Source organism: Microplitis mediator, chromosome 1 (genome assembly GCF_029852145.1).
Source record: "Microplitis mediator isolate UGA2020A chromosome 1, iyMicMedi2.1, whole genome shotgun sequence".
In the NCBI taxonomy this organism is placed as follows: Eukaryota; Metazoa; Arthropoda; class Insecta; order Hymenoptera; family Braconidae; genus Microplitis; species Microplitis mediator.
This window is the reverse complement of record NC_079969.1, coordinates 20,169,868-20,193,742: the sequence shown is the minus strand read 5'-3', so window position 1 is coordinate 20,193,742 and position 23,875 is coordinate 20,169,868. Positions and strand designations below refer to the sequence as shown.

General features: G+C 34.0%; 1 protein-coding gene across 6 annotated transcripts in view; it reads right to left on the bottom strand.

Moving 5' to 3' along the window:
- The window catches only part of LOC130677661 (death-associated protein kinase 1-like), a 152,067-nt gene that overhangs the window by 79,494 nt on the left and 48,698 nt on the right, over window positions 1-23,875 (bottom strand). For 5 of the 6 annotated variants that reach the window (XM_057484499.1, XM_057484514.1, XM_057484493.1 and 2 more), the window contains 2 exons: window positions 23,644-23,835; window positions 14,800-15,041 (listed from right to left, as the gene is read on the bottom strand). In XM_057484499.1, coding sequence (XP_057340482.1) covers window positions 14,800-15,041; window positions 23,644-23,835 — 434 coding nt within the window. The remainder of the gene's footprint in view (window positions 1-14,799; window positions 15,042-23,643; window positions 23,836-23,875) is intronic. The other variant, XM_057484506.1, reaches the window with a different exon arrangement.

Sequence of the window (23,875 nt, the reverse complement as noted above, 5' to 3'; positions counted from 1 at the left end):
ATTTTTTCCGAGCTGAGGAGTCCAGGCTAATCAGGACAGTCATGTCAGTACGTTCTTTCATAGCTAAAATAGGCCATAGGAATGTCCTGATGCACCTATTAATTTATTTGAGTCTCAATCTATCAAGGACATGCATAAGAGTCATGTCAGTACCAGCCCTGTCAGCCGGATCAGGTCAAACGAGTCCTGGTTCCACTATTTTATTATAGTCCTGTCTAAGTCGTCGAGGGTAATCAGCTCAGTCATGTCAGTACCTGTGTTGGTGGCTAGATCAGGTCATAGAAATGTCCTGATCGACCTGTTAATTTATTTGAGTCTCAAACCGTCCAGAACATGCATTAGAGTCATGTCAGTACCAGCCCTGTCAGCCGGATCAGGTCAAACGAGTCCTGGTTCCACTATTTTATTATAGTCCTGTCTGAGTCGTCGAGGGTAATCAGCATAGGCATGTCAGTACGTGCTTTGATGGCTAGATCAGGTCATAGAAATGTCCTGATGGACCTGTTAATTTATTTGAGTCTCAAACCGTCAAGGACATGCATTAGAGTCATGTCAGTACCAGCTCTGTCAGCTGGATCAGGTCAAAAGTGTCCTGGTTCCACTATTTTATTATAGTCCTGTCTGAGTCGTCGAGGGTAATCAGCATAGGCATGTCAGTACGTGCTTTGATGGCTAGATCAGGTCATAGAAATGTCCTGATGGACCTGTTAATTTATTTGAGTCTCAAACCGTCAAGGACATGCATTAGAGTCATGTCAGTACCAGCTCTGTCAGCTGGATCAGGTCAAAAGTGTCCTGGTTCCACTATTTTATTATAGTCCTGTCTGAGTCGTCGAGGGTAATCGGCATAGGCATGTCAGTACGTGCTTTGATGGCTAAATCAGGTCATAGGAATGTCCTGATGGACCTGTTAATTAATTTGAGTCTCAAACTGTCAAGGACATGCATTAAAGTCATGTCAGTACCAGCCCTGTCAGCCGGATCACGTCAAACGTATCCTGGTTCCACTATTTTATTTTAGTCTGGTGTTAATTGTACAAGGTAATTATCAGAGTCATGCCGGTACTTATTTTGCTCACTTCCTTAAGTTCCGGACATTTAAGTACCCTAATAAACAACCCTGGACCATTGTTATCACTTTTATTTTCTGTCATATAATTCAAATATATTTTTTAGATATTTTTTTTTTGCTTATATTTTACGTATATTTCCTTATATACAAACATATTTTAAATTTGTATTTTAAATATATCTAATATATACGAAAAACGGCCAAAAGTTGTATATTGAAAATATATTTTTTTAACTTCCCGCTGAGAAAATCGACGATTTTTAAAAAATTCGAGAAGTTACTAGTTTCACCCCGATTTTCAAAAATCGGGTTTTCATCATATGTCGACATTTGAAGGTGCTAGGATGCTATTCCGACATTTTCAGAGCGATGTCTGTATGTATATGTGTGTGTGTGTGTGTGTGTGTGTGTGTGTGTGTGTGTGTGTGTGCGTGTGTGTGGATGTTAACCTCTCATATCTTTTTGATGAATGAACCGATTTAGATGGTTCTCGCAGCATTCAAAAAATATATTCTGAACTTAGATTTTCAAAAAAATTTTAGACCATTTAGTCAAATAAACTCTGAGATATTTAAGAAATACGAAAGAAAAATTAGAAAACGGTTTTTTGCAAATATCGTCGGAACGACTAAACCAATCATTTTAAAATTTTATCAGCTCTAGACCTCAATAAAACGCGTCGATTTCCACCTCAACCGTCTTAATCGGATAATCCGTTCAAGACATATCGTCAACGAAAGAATGGAAAAAAATCGTTTTTTTCCGTTTTTCGTGGATATTTCGGAATCTATCAAATCGATCAAGTCCAAAATCTAATCAGCTCTAGAACTCGATGTGAGCATTCTATTACTAAATTTTATTATATTAATCACTAGAAAATCGTTCGTCCGTCATTGCCGGTTAAAACAAATAAAACAGTAATTTATTTATAATAAAAATGTCATTAAGAAACTAGAATATTGCCATTAGTAGTCTCAATAGAAATCATATTTTTTTTTGTATAATGATAATAAATCTTCCGATTAAAACTTAACTTAAAAAATAATTATATACATGTTTCCATTGATTTAAAACTCGATTTTTAAATTTCGCCAATATGATATTGACAGGTAGCGCCACGATGGTGTTAGATGTACGGGGTAACCCTAAAAGCCAATTTAGCTTGAAATTGATAATAATTTGATAATTAAAATTATCGAAATTTGCTGCCCGAATTAACCAAAAATTTGATAGCAAAACTTGGAAAAATAATTAGCGGTTAAGGCCCTAGGGATATAAGCATGGTGAATTTGCCCCCGAAAGGTATCGGCTTGATACTGCGGGGATTTTTAGGTACTAATAAAATATTAAGATCCTGAGAGTTTCAGCTTTTGAAACCAATCGGTCTTCGAGAAAAAGCCAAATATGTAAAAATCAGATAAAATGAATATTCTCAGAGACTATTTTATCGATTGACTTATACTCGGGATATGTTTTGGGGGTCGATAGTAGCTCCTCGGAAAAAAATTGGGAGCTTGATCGGTCGACAACAACCTCGAAAAAAATGACTTTTTAGTTTTAATTTCGACTTTTCACGATGTTACGGTTCTGGTACAACTATGAAATAATTTTTTTTGGATTCCTCATCCAATTTCCTATAGACTTAAGTGCTTTTAAAATTTTTAAAAAAGGTACGCCATATAGAAAAACAATAAAAACCACTTTTTAAACAAATATTTACTTTATTTACATGTTTAAAGTGTGAATCATTATTTTTCTAGTTTGTATATGTTCTTGAATGTTATTTGCAAAAATAATCTCTGCATCAGCAGTTAAATTTTGTCATATCATATAATATCAACTAAAATATTATACACATATAAAACAGGAAATAGATTTTAGTTTGTAAATTATAAATACATAACAACAAATGAAAGATATACTTGAGGAAAAAAACGTATAATCATATTTTATCAGTCTTCATCACTATCCTCTTCAATCACAGGTGAAATACTGTCTCTATCAAATAATTTGCTAAGTATTTCAGCAGGCCTTGAAATCTTTGTTAAATACCTCCCGTGTGATAAATAGTAAACAACAGCAGCAACATGAGAGCAACATCCAATTGTTCTCAGATCATTTGCACACTCACAACTATGCCTTAATATGCTTTTTGGACCAATAGCATTTTTTTTATACTCAATAAAACATCTATAAACCTTTCTATTAATGTGTCTGGATTGAACTTGAATTTTAAGTATATTTGACTGTTCTTTCACATATTGAATAGTGAGATTACCTGTTTCATCAAGCATTTCTGCTAAATAGGAAACAGCCTGTTTCAATTGATAGGAACCAGTGAAAAAAATACGCAGATCATTTTTTGTCATTTTTGGAAAGTCTTCAAGAGTTTCAGATGAAATTGTTTGAAACGGCAATTTTTTTCGCTGCCAGCCATTTTTTTGAACGTCTGTAGAATAAACTCTGATCAAACTTAGAGATTCATCATAGAATCGTTTGTTTATTAAATGATTTCGACAGCATCGATTTCCATCTGGTATGAAGACTCGTCGCTTAATGAATGACTGCATTCGGGCTTTTTGAGGAATAATAATTAAGTCACTAGTATTACCGCAAAGACAACAGTATCGATGAGTTGAAATAGTACTTTTCATACGAATCTCAACGTACTCTGTACAATCGGTAGGAGTAATGTTGACTCTAAAAGAAGGATCATCTGAACTTGACTGAGACAATGTCATGTGTGACAGACTAGACTCCGTTCGTTCTAACATTCCACTAACGATAGATTCAGATCCATCTTCAGTATCAAAAACCACCGGTTCAACTTTTCTTTTTTTATAAATCTCTACACGACATTTACCACAAACAATATCACCAGTAAAAAATTCACCATCGAATACTGCAGAAAACTCATCAATGTCTTGTTCTGTTAATAAAGTTTTGGGAGTTCCCGGAACTTTCTTTACTATTTTTGAGCAAATGCAACACTTATTCAGATCATAAACAACACTTTTGTCAGCTGTTGTATATACGACCAAATACGCCAGTGGGCGCGTCGGTCGTGCGGATCTTTTTGCACATAAGACGACTGAGTCGATAACATACCATATTCAATGACTAAAAGCGACAATTTGAAAATAATTTTAATATTACTGCAAAAAAAAACTACATAATTAATTAAAAAGTGGTTTTTATTGTTTTTCTATATGGCGTACCTTTTTTAAAAATTTTAAAAGCACTTAAGTCTATAGGAAATTGGATGAGGAATCCAAAAAAAATTATTTCATAGTTGTACCAGAACCGTAACATCGTGAAAAGTCGAAATTAAAACTAAAAAGTCATTTTTTTCGAGGTTGTTGTCGACCGATCAAGCTCCCAATTTTTTTCCGAGGAGCTACTATCGACCCCCAAAACATATCCCGAGTATAAGTCAATCGATAAAATAGTCTCTGAGAATATTCATTTTATCTGATTTTTACATATTTGGCTTTTTCTCGAAGACCGATTGGTTTCAAAAGCTGAAACTCTCAGGATCTTAATATTTTATTAGTACCTAAAAATCCCCGCAGTATCAAGCCGATACCTTTCGGGGGCAAATTCACCATGCTTATATCCCTAGGGCCTTAACCGCTAATTATTTTTCCAAGTTTTGCTATCAAATTTTTGGTTAATTCGGGCAGCAAATTTCGATAATTTTAATTATCAAATTATTATCAATTTCAAGCTAAATTGGCTTTTAGGGTTACCCCGTACATCTAACACCATCGTGGCGCTACCTGTCAATATCATATTGGCGAAATTTAAAAATCGAGTTTTAAATCAATGGAAACATGTATATAATTATTTTTTAAGTTAAGTTTTAATCGGAAGATTTATTATCATTATACAAAAAAAAATATGATTTCTATTGAGACTACTAATGGCAATATTCTAGTTTCTTAATGACATTTTTATTATAAATAAATTACTGTTTTATTTGTTTTAACCGGCAATGACGGACGAACGATTTTCTAGTGATTAATATAATAAAATTTAAATAAAATTGAAGTAGAGGGGTTAAATGGAAAAAATTAAGACTAATTTTTATTTACTTGTTCATAATAAAGCAATTAACCCACAAACAACTTTGATAGACCAACATTGATCGACAAACGACCAAAAAACGATTGCAATTAGAATAAATCGGATTATATTGAGTTGTTTGATAATGAGGAGTTCAGTTGGAGCTCTAATATACAACTTTAGCCATAAGCTATTTCTGATAATCAAGTAGGAAGCAAGCTAGTGGCAACCAACTGCAGCAACTTGCTATCAACTTGACCGCAAAGATTGTTGGCATTTCCATAAGTTACCGGCAACTAGTCGCCTACTTTCTGAGAAAATGTGTGCCAACAGCTGGCGTTCCCTCAGTTGACAGGGTTGACAGAAAGTTGCTTTCAATTTTCTCAGAAAGTTGGAGACAGGCTGCGGCTGTGGATTATCGTCAACTTTCTAGGAACGTTGGTAACAACTTGTAGTCAATAATAACGTCAAAATCTTAAACTTCGTTTTTTTGTATATAAAGTTACATCCACTAGACAGTACCGAAATCGGGCAATTTAGTGCTATATATATGTGTTCGGTCAAGAGTCAAATATTTGCGCTCCTCGCGGATCTTGAGTCACTCGCAACCAGACGGCAGCGCCTAGCAGCTGATCGGACCACCCGCGAACTCAGAGCCAATCAAAAATTTACTTTTTAAACTATTAGTTCACCGCATTGAAAATAGAGCTGCGACAAAAAACGCATTGATTAGCTACTTGAATCGATATAACGACCTCTATCGAGTTACTCAGGATACATCGCTAAGAAATTTCTAACGGATTTTTTGATTGGTTCAATATCACGTGATTATTTGCATCGAATTTGGCTATTCGTCAAATATCACGCCACAGTCTTGGAAATATTTTGATTGGTCATTCGCAATTAGCGCATGCGCTGAGCCATTCGCTTGGAGAAGAAGACGCTTTTTTTACCATCTTTCTACTCAAGTTTTCTGAAAAGTAAGACGTTAAATTTTTGCTTTTGAAATTAAGAATAGAAAGTTATCCGCTTGTGATTTTTCAATTAAGATTAGAATTCACTGTAGTAATAATTAATTTATTTTACTTTTCTTTTAGTTAAACCAATTCAGTTTAACATTTTGTAAGAATATTCGACACGTGGCAAACAGTGTATTTGCTGTGTAATAAAGTAAACCAAGTGTTACTAATTTTTGTGTTAAAATTAAGTGTTTTATTTTGAAAATCTTTCACCAGTCAACACCAGATAAATTCCCATTTTTTTATTGTTTTTTTTTATTAGTACTTTACGCTACAATATGTATACATAGATATGTATGTAGACCCTCGCGGAATTGATGGTACGGTTTAAACACCGTATTAAACGAGTATAAACGTAGTCAATAGCAAGTAGTATTACCGTGTTTATACGGTGTATTTGTGAAATTTTATTACGGTATTTCTACAAAGTTTATACGGCATTTCTAACATATTTATACGGCATTTCTACCGTATTAATTCGACATTTCTACTGCAATAATATAATATTTCTACTGTATTAATACGGCGTTTCTACTACATTAATGCGACATATTAATCGTAATAATACGATGTTTCTACCGCATTAAGACGTCATTTCTACTGTATTATTACGGCACTTTTATTAGATTAATACGACATTTCTATCGTCATAATACGGTATTTCTATCGTCATAATACGGTATTTCTATTGTTATAATGCGGTATTTTTGCTGTCATAATACGACATTTCTACCGCCATAATACGGTATTTTTACTGTCAGAATACGATATTTCTATCGTTATAACACGACATTTCCACCCTCATAATACGGAATGTCTAACGTAATAATACGGCATTTCTACGAAAATCGTAGTGTTCACATCGATTTCATGAGCTTCACATTAAATTGGTTTGGGTTCGATTCCCAGTTCGGGCTATCTATATTTTTCTCAATTTATCTATAAATTGTCTTATTGAGAAGGTTATTTGCATTTTTAGGTTTCCACTATATTTAAATGGTGTATTACCGTACGATGGACGGTGTGGCTCAATAAGACATAGATCAAATTGAATGGAATATAGTATAGTGCCGGATAGCTCAACTGGTAGAACACTCGGCGCGATACCGAATTAGTCTGGGTTCGATTCCCAGTTCGGACTATCGATATTTTTCTCAATTTATCTATAAATTGTCTTATTGAGAAGGTTATTTGCATGTTTAGGTTTCCACTATATTTAAATGGTGTATTACCGTACGATAGACGGTGTGGCTTAATAAGTTATAGATCAAATTGAATGGGATATAGTATAGTGCCGGATAGCTCAACTGGTAGAACACTCGGCGCGATACCGAATTGGTCTGGGTTCGATTCCCAGTTCAGGCTATCTATATTTTTCTCAATTTATCTATAAATTGTCTTATTGAGAAGGTTATTAGCATGTTTAGGGTTCCACTATATTTAAATAATCCACCATTTAAATATAGTGGAAACCTAAACATGCAAACATGCAAATAACCTTCTCAATAAGACAATTTATAGATAAATTGAGAAAAATATAGATAGCCCGAACTGGGAATCGAACCCAGACCAATTCGGTATCGCGCCGAGTGCTCTACCAGTTGAGCTATCCGGCACTATACCACCGTGGTCCAATTTCCACTGTGGTCCAAACAACATCTCACTACAAAAGATCATTTACTTGCTACAGTAGCTATATCTATGCGTCATCACTTCACCTATGAAGCAATGTTAGATATTTTGAAGTGGGCCAACGTGTCACATATTGCAGTTAATTTACCTACTAATAAAGATGCACTTTGGAAAGCATTGCATCGAGATGACTTCAATGTAACTTATTATTATTATTGTAAAGTTTGTAATGGTTATTTAGGAGCAGAGTCAGAAGAAACAAATGAACTTCAAAAATCTTGCCCTTGCGGATTATGTGGACCTGAAAAAACAAAATCTAATTTGGGTTACTTCATTTATATGAAGTTAGAAACGCAAATTCAACAATTATTAACGAATCCTAATATCATTAAAGCGTTGCAATACAGATATAATCGAAAAAAAAAAAATGCTCTTTTGCTCTAGGAGATATTTACGATGGTGCGGAGTATCGAAAACTATGTTCACCTCAAAATATATTGGAAAATATATACAATCTCTCTCTAACTATGAATACCGATGGATGTAAAACTTCAAAATCATCGAAATCGAGTGCGTGGCCTATTTATGCAATGATAAATAAATTACCTCCACATCTACGAAAAAAATATATGTTGCTCTCATCAATTTACGTCGATACAAAGCATCCACTGATGAATAATTACTTGGAACCATTTATGGATGAAATGCGTACATTATACGACGAAGGGATACATTGGAAATTATCTGAAACAGTTGATGTTAACTCAAAAGTTATTGTTACCACATGTTGTTTTGATTCTCCTGCAAAAGCGGCAGTGACCAATTTAAGATAACATAATGGTCATTATGGGTGTTTATATTGTTATATACCCGGCAAAAGTTTAGGGCGAGGAAAACTAGTGTACCCCATCACGTCAGTAAATCTAAGGACTGATGAAGAATTGCGTAAAGATATGAAGCACGCATTTCAAACTGGTAACATTATTAATGGTGTGAAAAATGTTTCATCACTAATAGCACTGCCATCATTTAACATAACAAAAGGAGTTGTTATTGATGCTATGCATGCAATTTTCTTGGGTGTAGTTAAGCAGCATACAGTTTTACTATTGACATCAACGAAAACCCCTTATTACGTAGGTGATCCAAACAGTATAAACATAATAAATAATATCCTTTTATCGATCAAACCTCCATCTCGTCGAGCCAGAAAACCTCGTTCTATTGAGGATTACAAAAATTACAAAGCAACAGAGTGGCGTAACTGGTTAGATTATGCTCCTGCATGTTTAGAAGAAGTATTGGATAAGGAATATATTAAACATTTCGCTGTATTATCAGAAGCTATTCATTATTTAAACCGATCAGAAATACAACATACCGAATTAGACCGAACTGAGAAGCTATTAGAAAAGTATGTTTCATTATTTCAAAAATATTTTGGAATTTCCAATATGACATCGGATATACATGCTCTGACGCATTTGGTTCAAGATGTTAAAAATTGGGGCCCCATTTGGACACATTTAGCTTTCGTCTTTGAATCGTGGAACAAAAAAATTATGGATTTATTAACTAGTTCTCATGCTCAAGCTGATCAAGTCGTTACTCGTTTTTTTATGCAAAAATATATTTATGACACTGTTCATCATCAAGATGTTGCAGAAGAAACTAAAAATTTTATCCAAAAAACTACTAACATTAATATAGAAAATTGTCAAGTTACATCACAACATGAATTAATTCTTAGAAGTAAACTGACCACCCGTACGCTGATAGTAAATGAACTCACTTTACTAACTGAAGCAGATTTTCACCCAGAAAATATTAAATTTTTCAGTAAGATGAGATTAAATGGAGTTGAATATCGTTGTAATCAGAAATCAAAGGCTTTGAAATTTTGTGATTCTATAATATATTATAAGGATGGATTTTTCGGAGTAATCGAATCAATAGTACCCTCGCAGATTTGAATCACGGTGGAAACACGGTGGGTTTGTTCCATTTTACCACTGTGATTACGCGGTGTATCCACCGTGATTACACGGTGGCTTGACCACTGTGTATACACGGTTTTTCCACTGTGATTACGCGGTGGATACACCGTGAAACCACGGTGGTGAAATAGCACAAAGCCACCGTGGAATCACAGTGGATACACCGCGTAATCACAGTGGAAACACCGTGTATACACAGTGGTCAAGCCCCCGTGGAATCACGGTGGATACACCGCGTAATCACAGTGGATACACTGTGTATACCCGGTGGTGAAACGGAACAAACCCACCGTGTAACTACGGTGGATCCACGGTGTTTACACTTCCACGGTGTTTCCACCGTGATTCAAATCTGCGAGGGTAGAATTTAATTCTAATGAAGAAATAATAAAAGGTATTTTCGTAAAAAAATATGAGGTTGTGGGGTTTGCTTTTGACACGAAGCACATTTACAAAGTGAAAAGATCAGAGTCTCTAGATTTTTTAACAGATTTTGATGAAATTAAACCAGCTTTTGAAATGTCTGTTTCAAAAACTTTATATATTATGAAAATCCCTAATTGTTATGAAACTGATTAGAAGTTTCAAACATTATATTTAAGTAAAATTATCGATATTTATGTCATTAGTCAAGTGCACGATGATCAAAAGAGTCAGAATTAAAACAGTATACGAAAAATATTTTTTATTTAACACTTTATGTACCGTTTCAATTTTTACTTATTGAATTTTGTACAAATCTGCCGGTTAGATTTTTATAACTCGGATAAGCTTAATTTTTATCTAAATAAATTTTTACTTTTAAATAGAAATTATTATTTTTCAAAAAATATTGCTTATTATTATTAATTAATATTGTTGATTATGATTATTAATAAATATTCTAATGGTGAATTTATAAACTATTGTAAAAATTCTTGAAAAAAATAAATACATATATTACTTTGAAGATATGAAAAAATGTTATATTATATTGTTGGTAATTAAAAAAAAATTAATTTAGATTTATGATTGTATTGATGATTATTGAATTCGTGATATAAATAAATATATAAACAAATTTAATTATTTGCGAGTATTTTTCATTACATTAAGATTAAAAAATACTTGTAAACCATCCCTCACATTTGACGCTATTTTCAAGTTCAAAACGCTCGAAATTATACCTGTTTGTTCGTTATTGAGTTCTGTGAGCTCAAAACAAAAACTCCTGTACATTTTGAGTACTGCTAGCTAAAAAAATATACCAGTTTGTACATTTACAGCTCTTCGAACTAAAAAAAAACTTTTTTATACTTTTTAAAACTTGAAAGTTCAAAACTGTAATTATAGATTTATTTACACAGTTTTTGGAGTAGAAATTACAATAATAAATATGTTATGAGTTCAATTTTGTTTTTATTTCATTTCAGAACCTTGAGATGTAAAAAACAAAAACACATCATTTTTATTTTTTTTTACCACGTTATCTTTCAAACGGATTGACAGATTTAAATAGATCAAACAGCAATTGATGTAGTTTTTGAAACCCAGAAATTTCAATCTTTAGAAGAAAATTGATCTATTAAGAATTCCAAAAGTAATTTTTAAAAACACTTATTTTTGAATTTTCGGACCTTGATATCTATTAAACGGAAAGATTGATTTGAACACGTCCAGCGATATTTAACATAGCATTTTGAGGAACAGAGTTAATTCATAAAATTTACTCAACGGAGTTAATTCTAACTCAAAGAGCTTTCGAATTGAGCAAAACTCTTCCAAATGTCGTTAGAGTCGTCTCGATAGGATTATTTGTTCAAAAGTTATGAGAAATTTACATATTTATATACACATACAGACATACGGACCTCCACTCCTCGACGGAATTAGTTAGAATAGCTTCCTATGACTTCAAAAAATCGACATTTTATAAATACTTTATTTTCGATTGTTAGACTGAAAACAAAAACTTCCCAAATATTTGAAAATTTCCAATTTTCTCAGTAGGAAGTTGAAAATACTAAAATTATTCTCGGAAAGTAATCCCCCTAACAAAAAAGAAAAAAACAGTTCATCGTTCGCTAGGGAACTGTGTACAGTGTAAACATCCTATTAATGAGACATAATAACAGTATAAATACAGTATAAATACCGTCTAAATACGGCATAAACACCGCATAAATACGGTGTGAATATCGTATGAATACAGTTTAACCACTGTGTAAATGAGGTTTAATCACCGTATAAATACAGTATATCCAATGCTTGAATACGGTATAACCAAGGTTTAAATACGGTATAACCAACGTTTAAATACGGTAAAAACAAAGTTTAAATACGACATTAAAACTATATAAATAAAGTATAATCATCAGACAAATGCGGTATAGCCCGAGTATAAATACGGTATAACTACAGTATGAATATCGTATATTCTCTATATAAACTAGGTGTAAATCTGATCTATTTACAGTAGCAATACGGCAATAAAAATTCACAAACATACCGTATTTATACCGTAGGTATACCGCAATAATACTTAAACCTAAAAAATACTGAGAAAATACCGTAGAAATACCGTTAATTCCGCGAGGGCGATCAATTGAAGTATGTTTACTTAGTAATTGCATCGAAAATACGTATATACGTCGACAAAACAAAATTATTGTGCAAGTTTGAGCCCTTAATATTGATATTAAGAGGTGTATCATTACGACTTTTAGTTGTTTGACAGAAATTTCATTTTTTACCCAAAACTCGTAAATCATCTACCTGAAAAGTTTGAACAATGTAAATTCTTAAAGAAAATTGAATTCCCTACAAAAAATCTCTCCTAGTAAATTGACGTAAAACGAGCCGTTTCCCTGTAACCGTGCCTTAAATGTTGATTTGTTTTTTAAATTGTTTATTTCTATTTTGGATTTTTGGAACTACTAGAAACATTAATATTTTTTATATTCAAGATACATATTCTCGAAGGAAATTTAATGCTCTACAAAAAAGGTTTCTTAACATTTTTCGCTAAATTCACTCCTTCGAAAGTTATTCAGGTAATTAAAGTCGTTTTGACTCAACTTCAACCTTAAGTTTATGGCATTACTTAACTTAAATAACACCGGCACACAAAAAAAAATAAGTTCTCTGTACTTTTGACGGGACCGATTTATTCCCATGTATTTTGACCCGCTGAATCCGAATCCGAGGTCCATTTAACCCGTACACCCTCAGATTTTTAGAAAACTTTAAAAAACCTCAAAAATACACAAAAATCGACCGTTTTTTAAATTTGTAAATTTTTTTAACCCTAACTAAGCATGATTTTTATGTATTTCGGTCCTCCACATACTAACCTGAAGTTTATTTAAAACATTAGCCATTTAAAGTCTGAGTAAATTCCAAAAAACCCCAAAAAATTGCAAAAAAGTAAAAAAATTCTTAGTGTTGTGATGAAAAAAATTTTTTGAAGCATATTAAAATTTTTTTATGTTTTAGGCCAAAATATTTTTTATATATATATCACAGATCGAACAATATGATTTCTTTTATTTATTTCGATTTAAAAATTGATTTTTGTTATACCAAATTTTATTTTTTTCGATTTTTTGGGAATTTTTGCCATTTATTTAAAATTTTAGAGATGTCTGAGCCATGGATGTTCAAGAATTATATGTGACAGATAAACATACATGAAAATAATTATTTATTTAGCCCTATAAAATTTTTTTCATCACAACACTAAGAATTTTTTTGCTTCTTTGCAATTTTTGGGGGTTTTTTGGAATTTACTCAGACTTTAAATGGCTAATGTTTTAAATAAACTTCAGGTTAGTATGTGGAGGACCGAACTACATAAAAATCATGCTTAGTTAGTGTTAAAAAAATTTACAAATTTAAAAAACGGTCGATTTTTGTGTATTTTTGAGGTTTTTTAAAGTTTTCTAAAAATCTGAGGGTGTACGGGTTAAACGGACCTCGGATTCGGATTCAGCGGGTCAAAATACATGGGAATAAATCGGTCCCGTCAAAAGTACAGAGAACTTATTTTTTTTTGTGTGCCGGTGTTATTTAAGTTAAGTAATGCCATAAACTTTTCTTAATTATAAGTGTACAACAGACTAGAGGATCAGACTACAATCCATCGATAACCAAAATTAAGCAGCATCGGCGTGGGACATTAATTGGACGGGTGACCTCGTAGTAAAATCGTAGTCAACGGATAATATTTTTTTTTTTTTATTAGTTAATTTTAACCATTTAAATTGATGAAGACAATAAATCCTAATTAAATTACTTAATTAATAATTTACAGATATTCTAAATGAGATTCTAAAAATGACTATATTCGTTCATGCATGATCATATATGAACATATCTGTTCATATATAAACAGATCAAGTTATGTATGATCAGACCCGGCGAATTTTTGGATCTGATCATATATAGACAATTATGCATGATCATATATGATTAGACAAAATCTTTTTTCATCGGGTTGTAAAAACGTACCATAGTATCACGTAATATCGAACGTGTTTGAAAATTTTTTTAGAATTTGTAAAATTGTTATTTTTATTTTTTATTATTTTTTAATATTAAAAATCAGAAAAGAATTCTAAAGCTGTCCCTGGCGGTTTTGAATCACCCTGGAAACACCCTTGAAACACGGTGGAATCACGGTGGGTACACCGTGTAACCACCCTGATTCCACGGTGGTTACACGGTGTACCCACCCTGATTCCGGGGTGGTTACACGGTATACCCACCGCGATTCCACGTACATCGCGTATTCTTCGTGGATACACCGTGGAATCAGGGTGGTTACACGGTGTACCTACCCTGATTCCACGGTGTATACACGGTGATAAAATGGCACAAACACACCGTGTAACCACCCTGGATCCACCGTGATTCCGACGTGTTTCCACTCCCAGGGTGTTACCAGGGTGATTCAAAACCGCCAGGGATATTTAATTGATACACTTTGTGGATGAGCAAAAGTTTAATTTTGCAAATAATAATGAAATTACTTTACCTCAAGAAATCCTGCACGAGCGTTAGTTAAATATGAACGTAACAACTTTACTCCTGGATTTGAACAATTTGTTGCATCCAAAGCTACCATCAATGGTTCATCTCCCAATATTGGTTTAAATTCATTTAAAAATGGTATTAACGGAGCAAGAAAATTTGTACGATTTACATTTGGTGCTTGTGGCTCGGGAGCATATGTGCCAACCAGAATAACTTTTAGATCAAGAAATTTCCCGGCAAATCCTATAAATTAAAAATGTTATTGAACCTCTTGCAGATTGAACCGTACGGATGCCCAAAATAAAATAATTTAAATATAATTAAATTTTGTAAGACTATCATAGATGTCCGTAGCTCTGAAAATTCTCCAACTTTATTGTTTTTAATGAAACTTTAGAATTCTCAAAAAGAAATTCAACATCTTGATAGTTCTTTAATGTTCTTTTAAGTCCTTACTTAGGCATAACCACATTGAATTATAAATTATGTATCGATGAAATCTGATCAAATCTAAGTGTGGCATTGAGAACTAAGTCAATCTAAATAACTTTTTTCTTGATACACTTGCGATATAAAGACATCATTACAGTAAAATATTTATACTCATACAAATTTTATACGGGACATATAGCTGGTAGAATCAATATTGAGTCTTAATAATTAAATCGATCGATTTCAAATTCCAATTAGCTCTCGAATTCAATAAAATAAGTCGATTGCCTCCTTAACCATTAAAATCGGATCATTTGTTCAAGAAACACCGTGGGAAAAAAAATGGTAAAGAACGGTTTTTTTCCAATAAATTTAAAGTCGCTGAACTGATTGATTCCAAGTATGTTTGAACATAAAAGCCCTGGTGGTTTTAAATCACGGTGGAAACATCGTGAAAACACCGTGGAATCTTGATGGATACATGGTGGGTACACGGTGGGTTTGTGCCATTTCACCACCGTGATTTCACAATGTGCCCACGATGTTCTAACCGTGTAACCACCATGGTTCCATGATGTATCCACAAATATGATTACGAAATAAAAAAAAAAAAAAAACATTCCGCTGACGTGTAGACTCGATCCCGAGACTTTTGAATTTGATGCCTGATCTGTAACTTACTGTGCTGAATCCCACACTTGGACGGATTTTTGCAATAACGTCTTAACTAACCTCATGACTTAAGACGTTATTGCAAAAATCCGTCCACTTAAAAGACGAGGTTGATTGTGTTTATTTAGATAAAATTAACCGTAAGAAAATTAAAGACATCAAATAAATGATTGTTTTCTTATTTGTAGTATATTTGATTATATAATTGTTTATATGGTGACGAGACCAATAGTGGTATACCCACTAACAACAAGACAATAAACACTTGTTTTAGTTAATTATATAAGTGAGAGGTTGAAATTTTTCAAACTTAAATGAAAATTTTTCAAGTTAATATCTCGGATTTTTATAACTAAATCCATTATTGAAACTTCAAAATCCCCTGAACTGTCCCACTAATGGTATTGTTAGCCTATTTCCAGAAATTTTCAAAAAGTTTGTATACTTTATAAGATTTATGAATGCGGTAAATTAGAAAATTTCATCGACTTCATAAAATTTATGAATCATTATAAAATCAGTTTTTTCGAATAATGTCACGTTATATGAGCGTATCCTAATTATTTCACGAAACTTTGTGATTCACAAATCTGCACAGGATGATATTTATTAAGAAATTGCTATGTGTTAAGTGAGGAGTCTGCCGGTGGATAGTTCGTGTACTAAAGTGAATCTTACGTTAAAAATATGGTGGCCTAGAAAAAGGTCGGTTTGGTCTTAAAAAAAAACCGTTTGAGTTTTTTACGTTTTACGTGAGAGTTGCAGTTGTGAGGTCCTGAAAATTACCGTTGAAGATTAAGAAGTCTTACGTTTAGACAAGGTCTAGTTGAATAGCTCTGAAAAGAGATGAGCCAACTTAAAGCGTAGTTCTAAAAAGAACTGATTGTTATAGAGATGTATCTGGAGACTATTCAAGCTTGCACACTTGAATAGGGTTAGGTTGGTTGGTAGCTGATGGCCTCGCTTGCTATCTGAAGAGTTCCTTACAGTATAACTAGTCAGGAATGAATGCGCTGCCGCTCTGAGCGTCCCTCTTTTTATACCCGAGAGTCGGGTTCTAGAATGTTCTCCGCGGAGTGGGAAAAATTGGTATCTGCGCTCCAATGAGATGGCTGGATTTTGAGGAGAAGGGGAAAACTTAAGAACTGGCCAATGAGAAGTCTCGATTGAGGCGGGAGAAGCTCGATTTTGCAATTGCCATGCTTTGCAGCGTAAAGACCGAGCAGTCTGTCTCCATGGTCCGCGCGAAGTTAATAAGTTACGGTGTTTCTCCATGGTCCGCGTAAAGTTGATGACTTACTTTTGAACATTCTTCCCCCCAATTCCGCAACCATGTGAGGAATTCGAATCTTCTTCTTGCGAGTCATCTTGATGAGAAGAAATTGGCAGTAGAGCGAGCTTGACAATCGGTCGAGTAAGAGTCGAGGTAGCTGTTTTGACGGTCACCCCTCGAAACAATCCATCTCTACCAGGATGGAGCTGAAGGACCCGAGCGAGAAGCCACTTTGATGGTGGAAATCGCTTGTGGGTGAAAAGTACTAATGAGCCCATTTGAATGTTGTCTTGAGTTTTTTGCCATTTAGAGATCGACTGATGAGCTTAAAGACATTCTGTCGACCATCTATCCCAGAATTTCTGAAATCGTTCTTGAATTCTTTGAAAATGTGACAGTCTTGATTCCGATACAAAGGATAACGATGGTTCTGGTATTGTAGCTAGAGCTTCTCCACGAATGAAATGTCCTGACGTTAAGGCTGAGATGTCTTCAGGATCGTTTGATAGAGCACTGAGAGGTCGTGAGTTGAATACTGCTTCCACTTAGGCAGGAAATGTGGAAAAGTCTTCGAAAGTGAGAAGAGTATCTGAGATGGTTCGTTGCAAATGATGTTTTACGGACTTGACCGCTGCTTCCCACTTGCTACCCATATGAGGCGCACCAGGTGGATTAAAAACCCACTTGAAGCCATCGTTGGCGAGAATACGTTGAAGCTCTTGAGATTCCTTTGTTGATTGTCAAAATAAATCTCTGAGAATAGCGTCAGCACCTTTGAAATTTGTGCCGCAATCACCTCTAAGAGTCTTGCAAATTCCACGACGACTGAAATGTCTAAAGGCTTTAAGAAATCCTTCTGCTGAGTAGCCTAAAACTGCTTCTAGATGCATTGCTGAGGTCGTGAAACAGACAAAGACTGCAATCCAGCCTTTGAAGCTTTTCGCACCTTGTCCTTGAAATGTTTTAAATGCGATAGGACCTGCATAGTCTACTCCAGTGTTTTCGAACACTAGAGATGGTGTTACTCGAGAAGTCGGGAGTGGAGCCATGAGTTGTTGAGCTCGAACCTCACGTATCCGAGCGCACACGAGGTATCTCTGAATGAATAATTTGATTGGAGCTTGGCCACCGATGATCTAGAACGTCTTTCTGACGTGAGATAACTAATAGAGAACTGAGTGCCGCCATGAAAAGTTCTTGAGTGAGCATCTGCGATGATGAGATCTGAGAGTTAACTATGCCGGGGCAGTATCGCTGGGTGTTTACTGTCCTCGAACAGTTGAGAATTCTGGGGACAAACTCCAACTCGCAATATACCAGTATGGTCAACTATTGCGGTCAGTCGAGAGAGAGCATGATTCTTGTGAAGTCTTTTGCCAGCTAGTATCGTTTTTATTTCTGAAGAGAAATATGCTTGTTGAGTTTCCCGTATCCAGAACTGCTTAGCGGCTTCTAAGTCAGCTGGATTGATTGGTGAAATGGCTAAGCTAGAATTCGGAACTCTTGTGAATCTTGAGATGGCTCTCTGACAAATTGCAGTGATTCTGGGTCGTTTCGGAAGGCCTTTATTAAAGGATTTGACTTGAGGTAAGTCGATGAAATCCCATACTACTGGTGGAGACGTTACCGAGAGTGAAATGTCTGGTCTTTCTTCCAAGTCATCTTCTTGAGATGGCGCTACCGCTGATGGCCAGAATTCCGGAGATTGAGAGAGCCATGGTGGCCCAGTCCACCACAATGCGTGTTCAATGAGTTGAGAAGTGCTTAAGCCCCGAGAAGCGCAATCGGCTGAGTTGAGTTTCCCTGATGTGAAGCAATCATATGTTCAAGGTCATATTCTTGAAGGAATTTGATGTAACGCTCTTGAAGGGTTGAGTCAGAGGCAAGTCGTTTGAGAAGACATTGAAGGCATCGTTGTGCGGTGAATTTTGAATTACCCAGCCGTGAGACGTCGGAATTGAAAGGTAGTCGTACAACATAGCGACCTGAACCGTCACGATAATGTGGAGTATTGAAATGCTCTTCACATCCTGACTCAGCTGAATTGAGGTGTGTCTCTAATGTAGTTGGAACTTCCTCTTGCACCCAGAATTAAGTGAGAGTATCTTGTAAGTCTTCATTGCTAGTCAGATAAAGAGGCCGCAGAGGCTTCGTCCGAGATTTCGTAGATGCTTGACCCAAAACAGCCCCAGAACAGATCCCCGGTGGTGAAAAACCCGTTACAATATATATATGTATATATATATTGTAACATGATGAAAAATTCGACATCGACCCGTGGTTTTAAAATATTCAAATATAATAAATAAGTACCCGGTGAGCAACTTTTGGTGACATCTATGATCACCATTCCGACTTTGACCGAGCAATCGACCCGACGTATTGATTGAAACAAAAGATCCGGGATAGACGCCGAACGGAACGGCCACGTTTTTTTTATTTGAACAATTCGACCCAATCAAACGACCAATTTCGATTCCGACGTATGAACAATTTGAATTACGACTGTTAAGATCAATCCGAGTTTGAACAATTAATCGCGACAAATAAATTTCGAGTGAACAATAAACCGACGACTGTGAACAAGCCGAAGCATCGGCGCGATTTTGAACAAAGTGTTTATGTGATTGGATTATTGAACAAGTGAACCGCGTTCGTATAATTAAATAATTTATTAATTAATTACGCGTAATAACTGTGTGATAGTGAAATTTAACGCGTTACCGAAATAAAATATTATTTTATATTTTATTTTATTTCATCGAGCAATTCTGAGAATTACGGATTATCCGTGTCTCATTCGTACGGCAGTAGAGTCTTGCCGTTTACAATACTCTGACGTCATTCGTCAAGTATTCTGTGAGAAAAATAAAATAAGTTTATTTTATTTCGACAACCGAACTGACTTTGTGTTTTGATCAAGTATTCTTCTACGAGCAATTTTAATTTCGTTTATATCGAGTCAAGCCGATACTGGCACATTTATATTTTGTTTGCAACCAATATTTTTTTTTTGTGATAACGAGCAATTGATTTTCTGTTTAATATATAACTAATTGTTTTTGTAATTCTGATCAATTATTTATCGTAATATATATATATGTATATACAATATAACGCGCCGTTCTCCAACGATAGCATCCGCAATTCTACACCGATTTTAATGAAACTTAGTATACTTATTCTATGGACGATTACCTTGGATGAGTTCGAAGATGAGCCAATTCGGCCAATAAGTTTAGAAGTTATGGTTAATTAAAATTTTGTAAAAGTTTCAAAAAAAATTTGTTTGCCGCTTTAACTGGATGTAACTTCTAAACGAAAAGAGATAGGTTATTTTCGTTTGGTCTATGTGAAAGCTCGTTCGATTGCCTACAATTTTGACTATACAGCTCATTGATTTGACCATTTTTTCTAGCAGATAAATGGTTTTGAACATTTACAAAATATTATAAAAACTGATTTTATGAAGGTTTTCACTTTGATTATAGCCACAATTTCAAACCGATCACCTTGAAACTTAGTATACGTATTTTATGGGTGACTACCTTGTTCAAGTTTGAAAATGAGCTCAATCGATCGATTAGTTTAGAAGTTATAGCATTTTTAAGTTTTCAAAATGTCCAAAATTCATATTTTCACTCATTCTTCCTTCAATATCTTTTGAATGTGATAACTTATCGACTTTATATCAAATTCATCTGAAAGCTCTTCAAATAAGCTTTAATTTCCATGCCTATATATATGCCTAGACCACTGAAATTACTTATTTTACCATTCATTTAATGAAATTTTGCTATTGCATTAGTTTTCCTACTTCTTAGTAAATTCATGGAGCTACTCAAATTCATATTATCGCAGTGTGACACTTATAAAATCTAAACATCTTAATTCAGTGGGTATAAACAATTTTGTTTTATCGACAGTGTATAAATGATATGATATATCAATAACAAGATTAACATTAGTTATGATGATAATATTCTCTATATCTACTCGTCGTTTGATATTCTAATAGGCTTTTTATTTCAAACATTAGTACTAATTTCAAGTATGACACTTTGATGTATCACAATCAATTTTGAATCTTAGAATATTTTATTGAAAGCAAATTATCGCCTTTGTCCTTATGGTAGAATTTTCGAGCATTAAAACCATAATCTATCATAATTTTTCGAATGGAGTCCGGAATACCATTGGTCCGATAGTTAGAATATATGCATACGTATCTTTAAATAACGTCAAATCAAAACATATAGTGCATTATTATCAAAAATTCTTCTGAAGCTCATTTAGTTAGCTTCAATTTTTGGCATTATACTTATAATTTTTTGATTTTTTTGTTATATAATCTTGAGAATTTTTAAGAAAATGTAAAAAAAAATTTTATTTCATTATCAACTTTTATTTGAATAGTGAAAAAAATTAAATAATGAGAAATCTACTTCCATTTCGGCTGCCGAATGGCCTTTTCTTATTTTAGTCTTGAATTTTGTCTTAACTTCTGTCTTATTTTTTATCTCAGTTTTAGTCTTGAATTCTGTCTTACTTTATGTCTTAACTTTTATCTTATTTTTAGTCTTGAATTTTGTCTTACTTTGTTTCTTAACTTTTGTCTTATTTTTTATAGTATCTTTAGTCTTGGATTTTGTGTTATTTTTAGTCTTGAATTTTGTCTTACTTTGTATCTTTATTCTTGTTTAATTTTTTATCTTACTCGTAGTCGCGAATTTTGTTTTACCTATTCTTTAATATTCTGTCTTAATTTTCGTCTTATCTTCTATCTTATCCTGTTTTAAATTTTGTCTTATTTTTTGTCTTAAATTCCTTCCTACTTTTTTTCTTGTTATTAATCTCTGGAAAATATGTTTATAATTATATATATGTATATAGCTGCCCTGTTATGACAAAACGACGTATCTCGAGATACGCTGTTTTGTCGTAACAAAGCTAAATAGGTTTATTTAGTGTCACTTAATAATAGGGTATCATCAAAATTTTACTAATTTAATTAATTACGCCAATAATATTGATCAAATGTGCGTATAAAAAAAATGAAAAAAAAACGTATCTTTTTTGCATTAGAAATTTAATTCTTTGAGTTACAGCGTTTTGTCATGACAGAAATTAATTTTTCTGTTAAATTGTACTTAAATTCTGTTAAAACTTTAAATGTTATTTTCTCGAAACTATAATTTTTGAGATACGTCGTTTTGTCATGACCGGGCAGATAGTAACATAGATCAAGCTCAAGAAATCGAAAGGTTAGAACAACTGAAAATTATTTTCCGAAACCTATAAATTTGTTTTTTTTATTTTCATATTTTCAATAACTTTGAAACCACACGACTGATTGACATTAAAATCTAATGAGATCTAAGTCTCAATGGACCTTTTGAACTTTGTGCTACGTCTCTCAATCGGTTAATTTATTCTTGAAATGTTATTTGTCAAAATTGTACCCTCGCAGATTTGAATCACGGTGGAAACACCGTGGAAGTGTAAACACCGTGGATCCACGGTGGTTACACGGTGGGTTTGTTCCATTTTACCACCGGGTATACACAGTGTATCCACTGTGATTACGCGGTGTATCCACCGTGATTCCACGGTGGCTTGACCACTCTGTATACACGGTGTTTCCACTGTGATTACGCGGTGTATCCAACGTGATTCCACGGTGGCTTTGTGCTATTTCACCACCATGGTTCCACGGTGTATCCACCGCGAAATCACAGTGGAAACACCGTGTATACAGAGTGGTCAAGCCATCGTGGAATCACGGTGGATACACCGCGTAATCACAGTGGTAAAATGGAACAAACCCACCGTGTTTCCACCGTGATTCAAATCTGCGAGGGTATTCTCTCTCACACAGACACATACCAATCTCACGCACACGTACACACACAAACACGCAACCAGCATGTGTTTTCGAATAATTTGCGTACTAACATCACCTGTATGCATTGGGTAGCAGGGTTAGATTTTTTCACATGTGATTTTGACAGGTTTCAATCATTTGAACTTTGTCGTTATTAAACCTGAACATCACTGATTAACGAATATTGCCGATCGCACTTATTTTATTTTTTTTTTTTGTTTTTTACGTGTATTAGTATTTCCCCTTCCACACGAAGTCCCTGGCCCTGATCATTATATATGATTAGGCAAAATCATTTTTTCCCGGGTAAGATGTACAATTTGAAAGAGTCACCGCTTTTACACAATAAAAATATCATATTATTACACGCTTCATAACGCGAAGCGTTTGAGGTAGTGCATTACTCTCAACATGTCAGTCATGCAATTTTCCAGACTTAAATTGCATCTGTTACATTTGTTAATATTTATAAATTACGTATCCTATAGATACAATATATTTATGCAGTATTTTTGGCACTATAAAATTTGGCTATATTAAAGATAAAAAAAAAACTAATTCAATGTATTACAAATGATCAATACCAATATTATCAGGTGGAATTCTGTCCATAATAAAACGCAACCAAAATCGCGCTTGCTGTAACTGAACAGTAAGCGGTTCCCGAAGACTTATTGTTATGAGATGTACTGCAGATAATTGAAATGAAAGAACATGATGATAGGATGTTAGAAAATCTTCACGACCACACAATTCCCAGAAAACGCATTCACCTCCTTAAAACGATTTAATATAAAATAAATTTATTAATTTTTT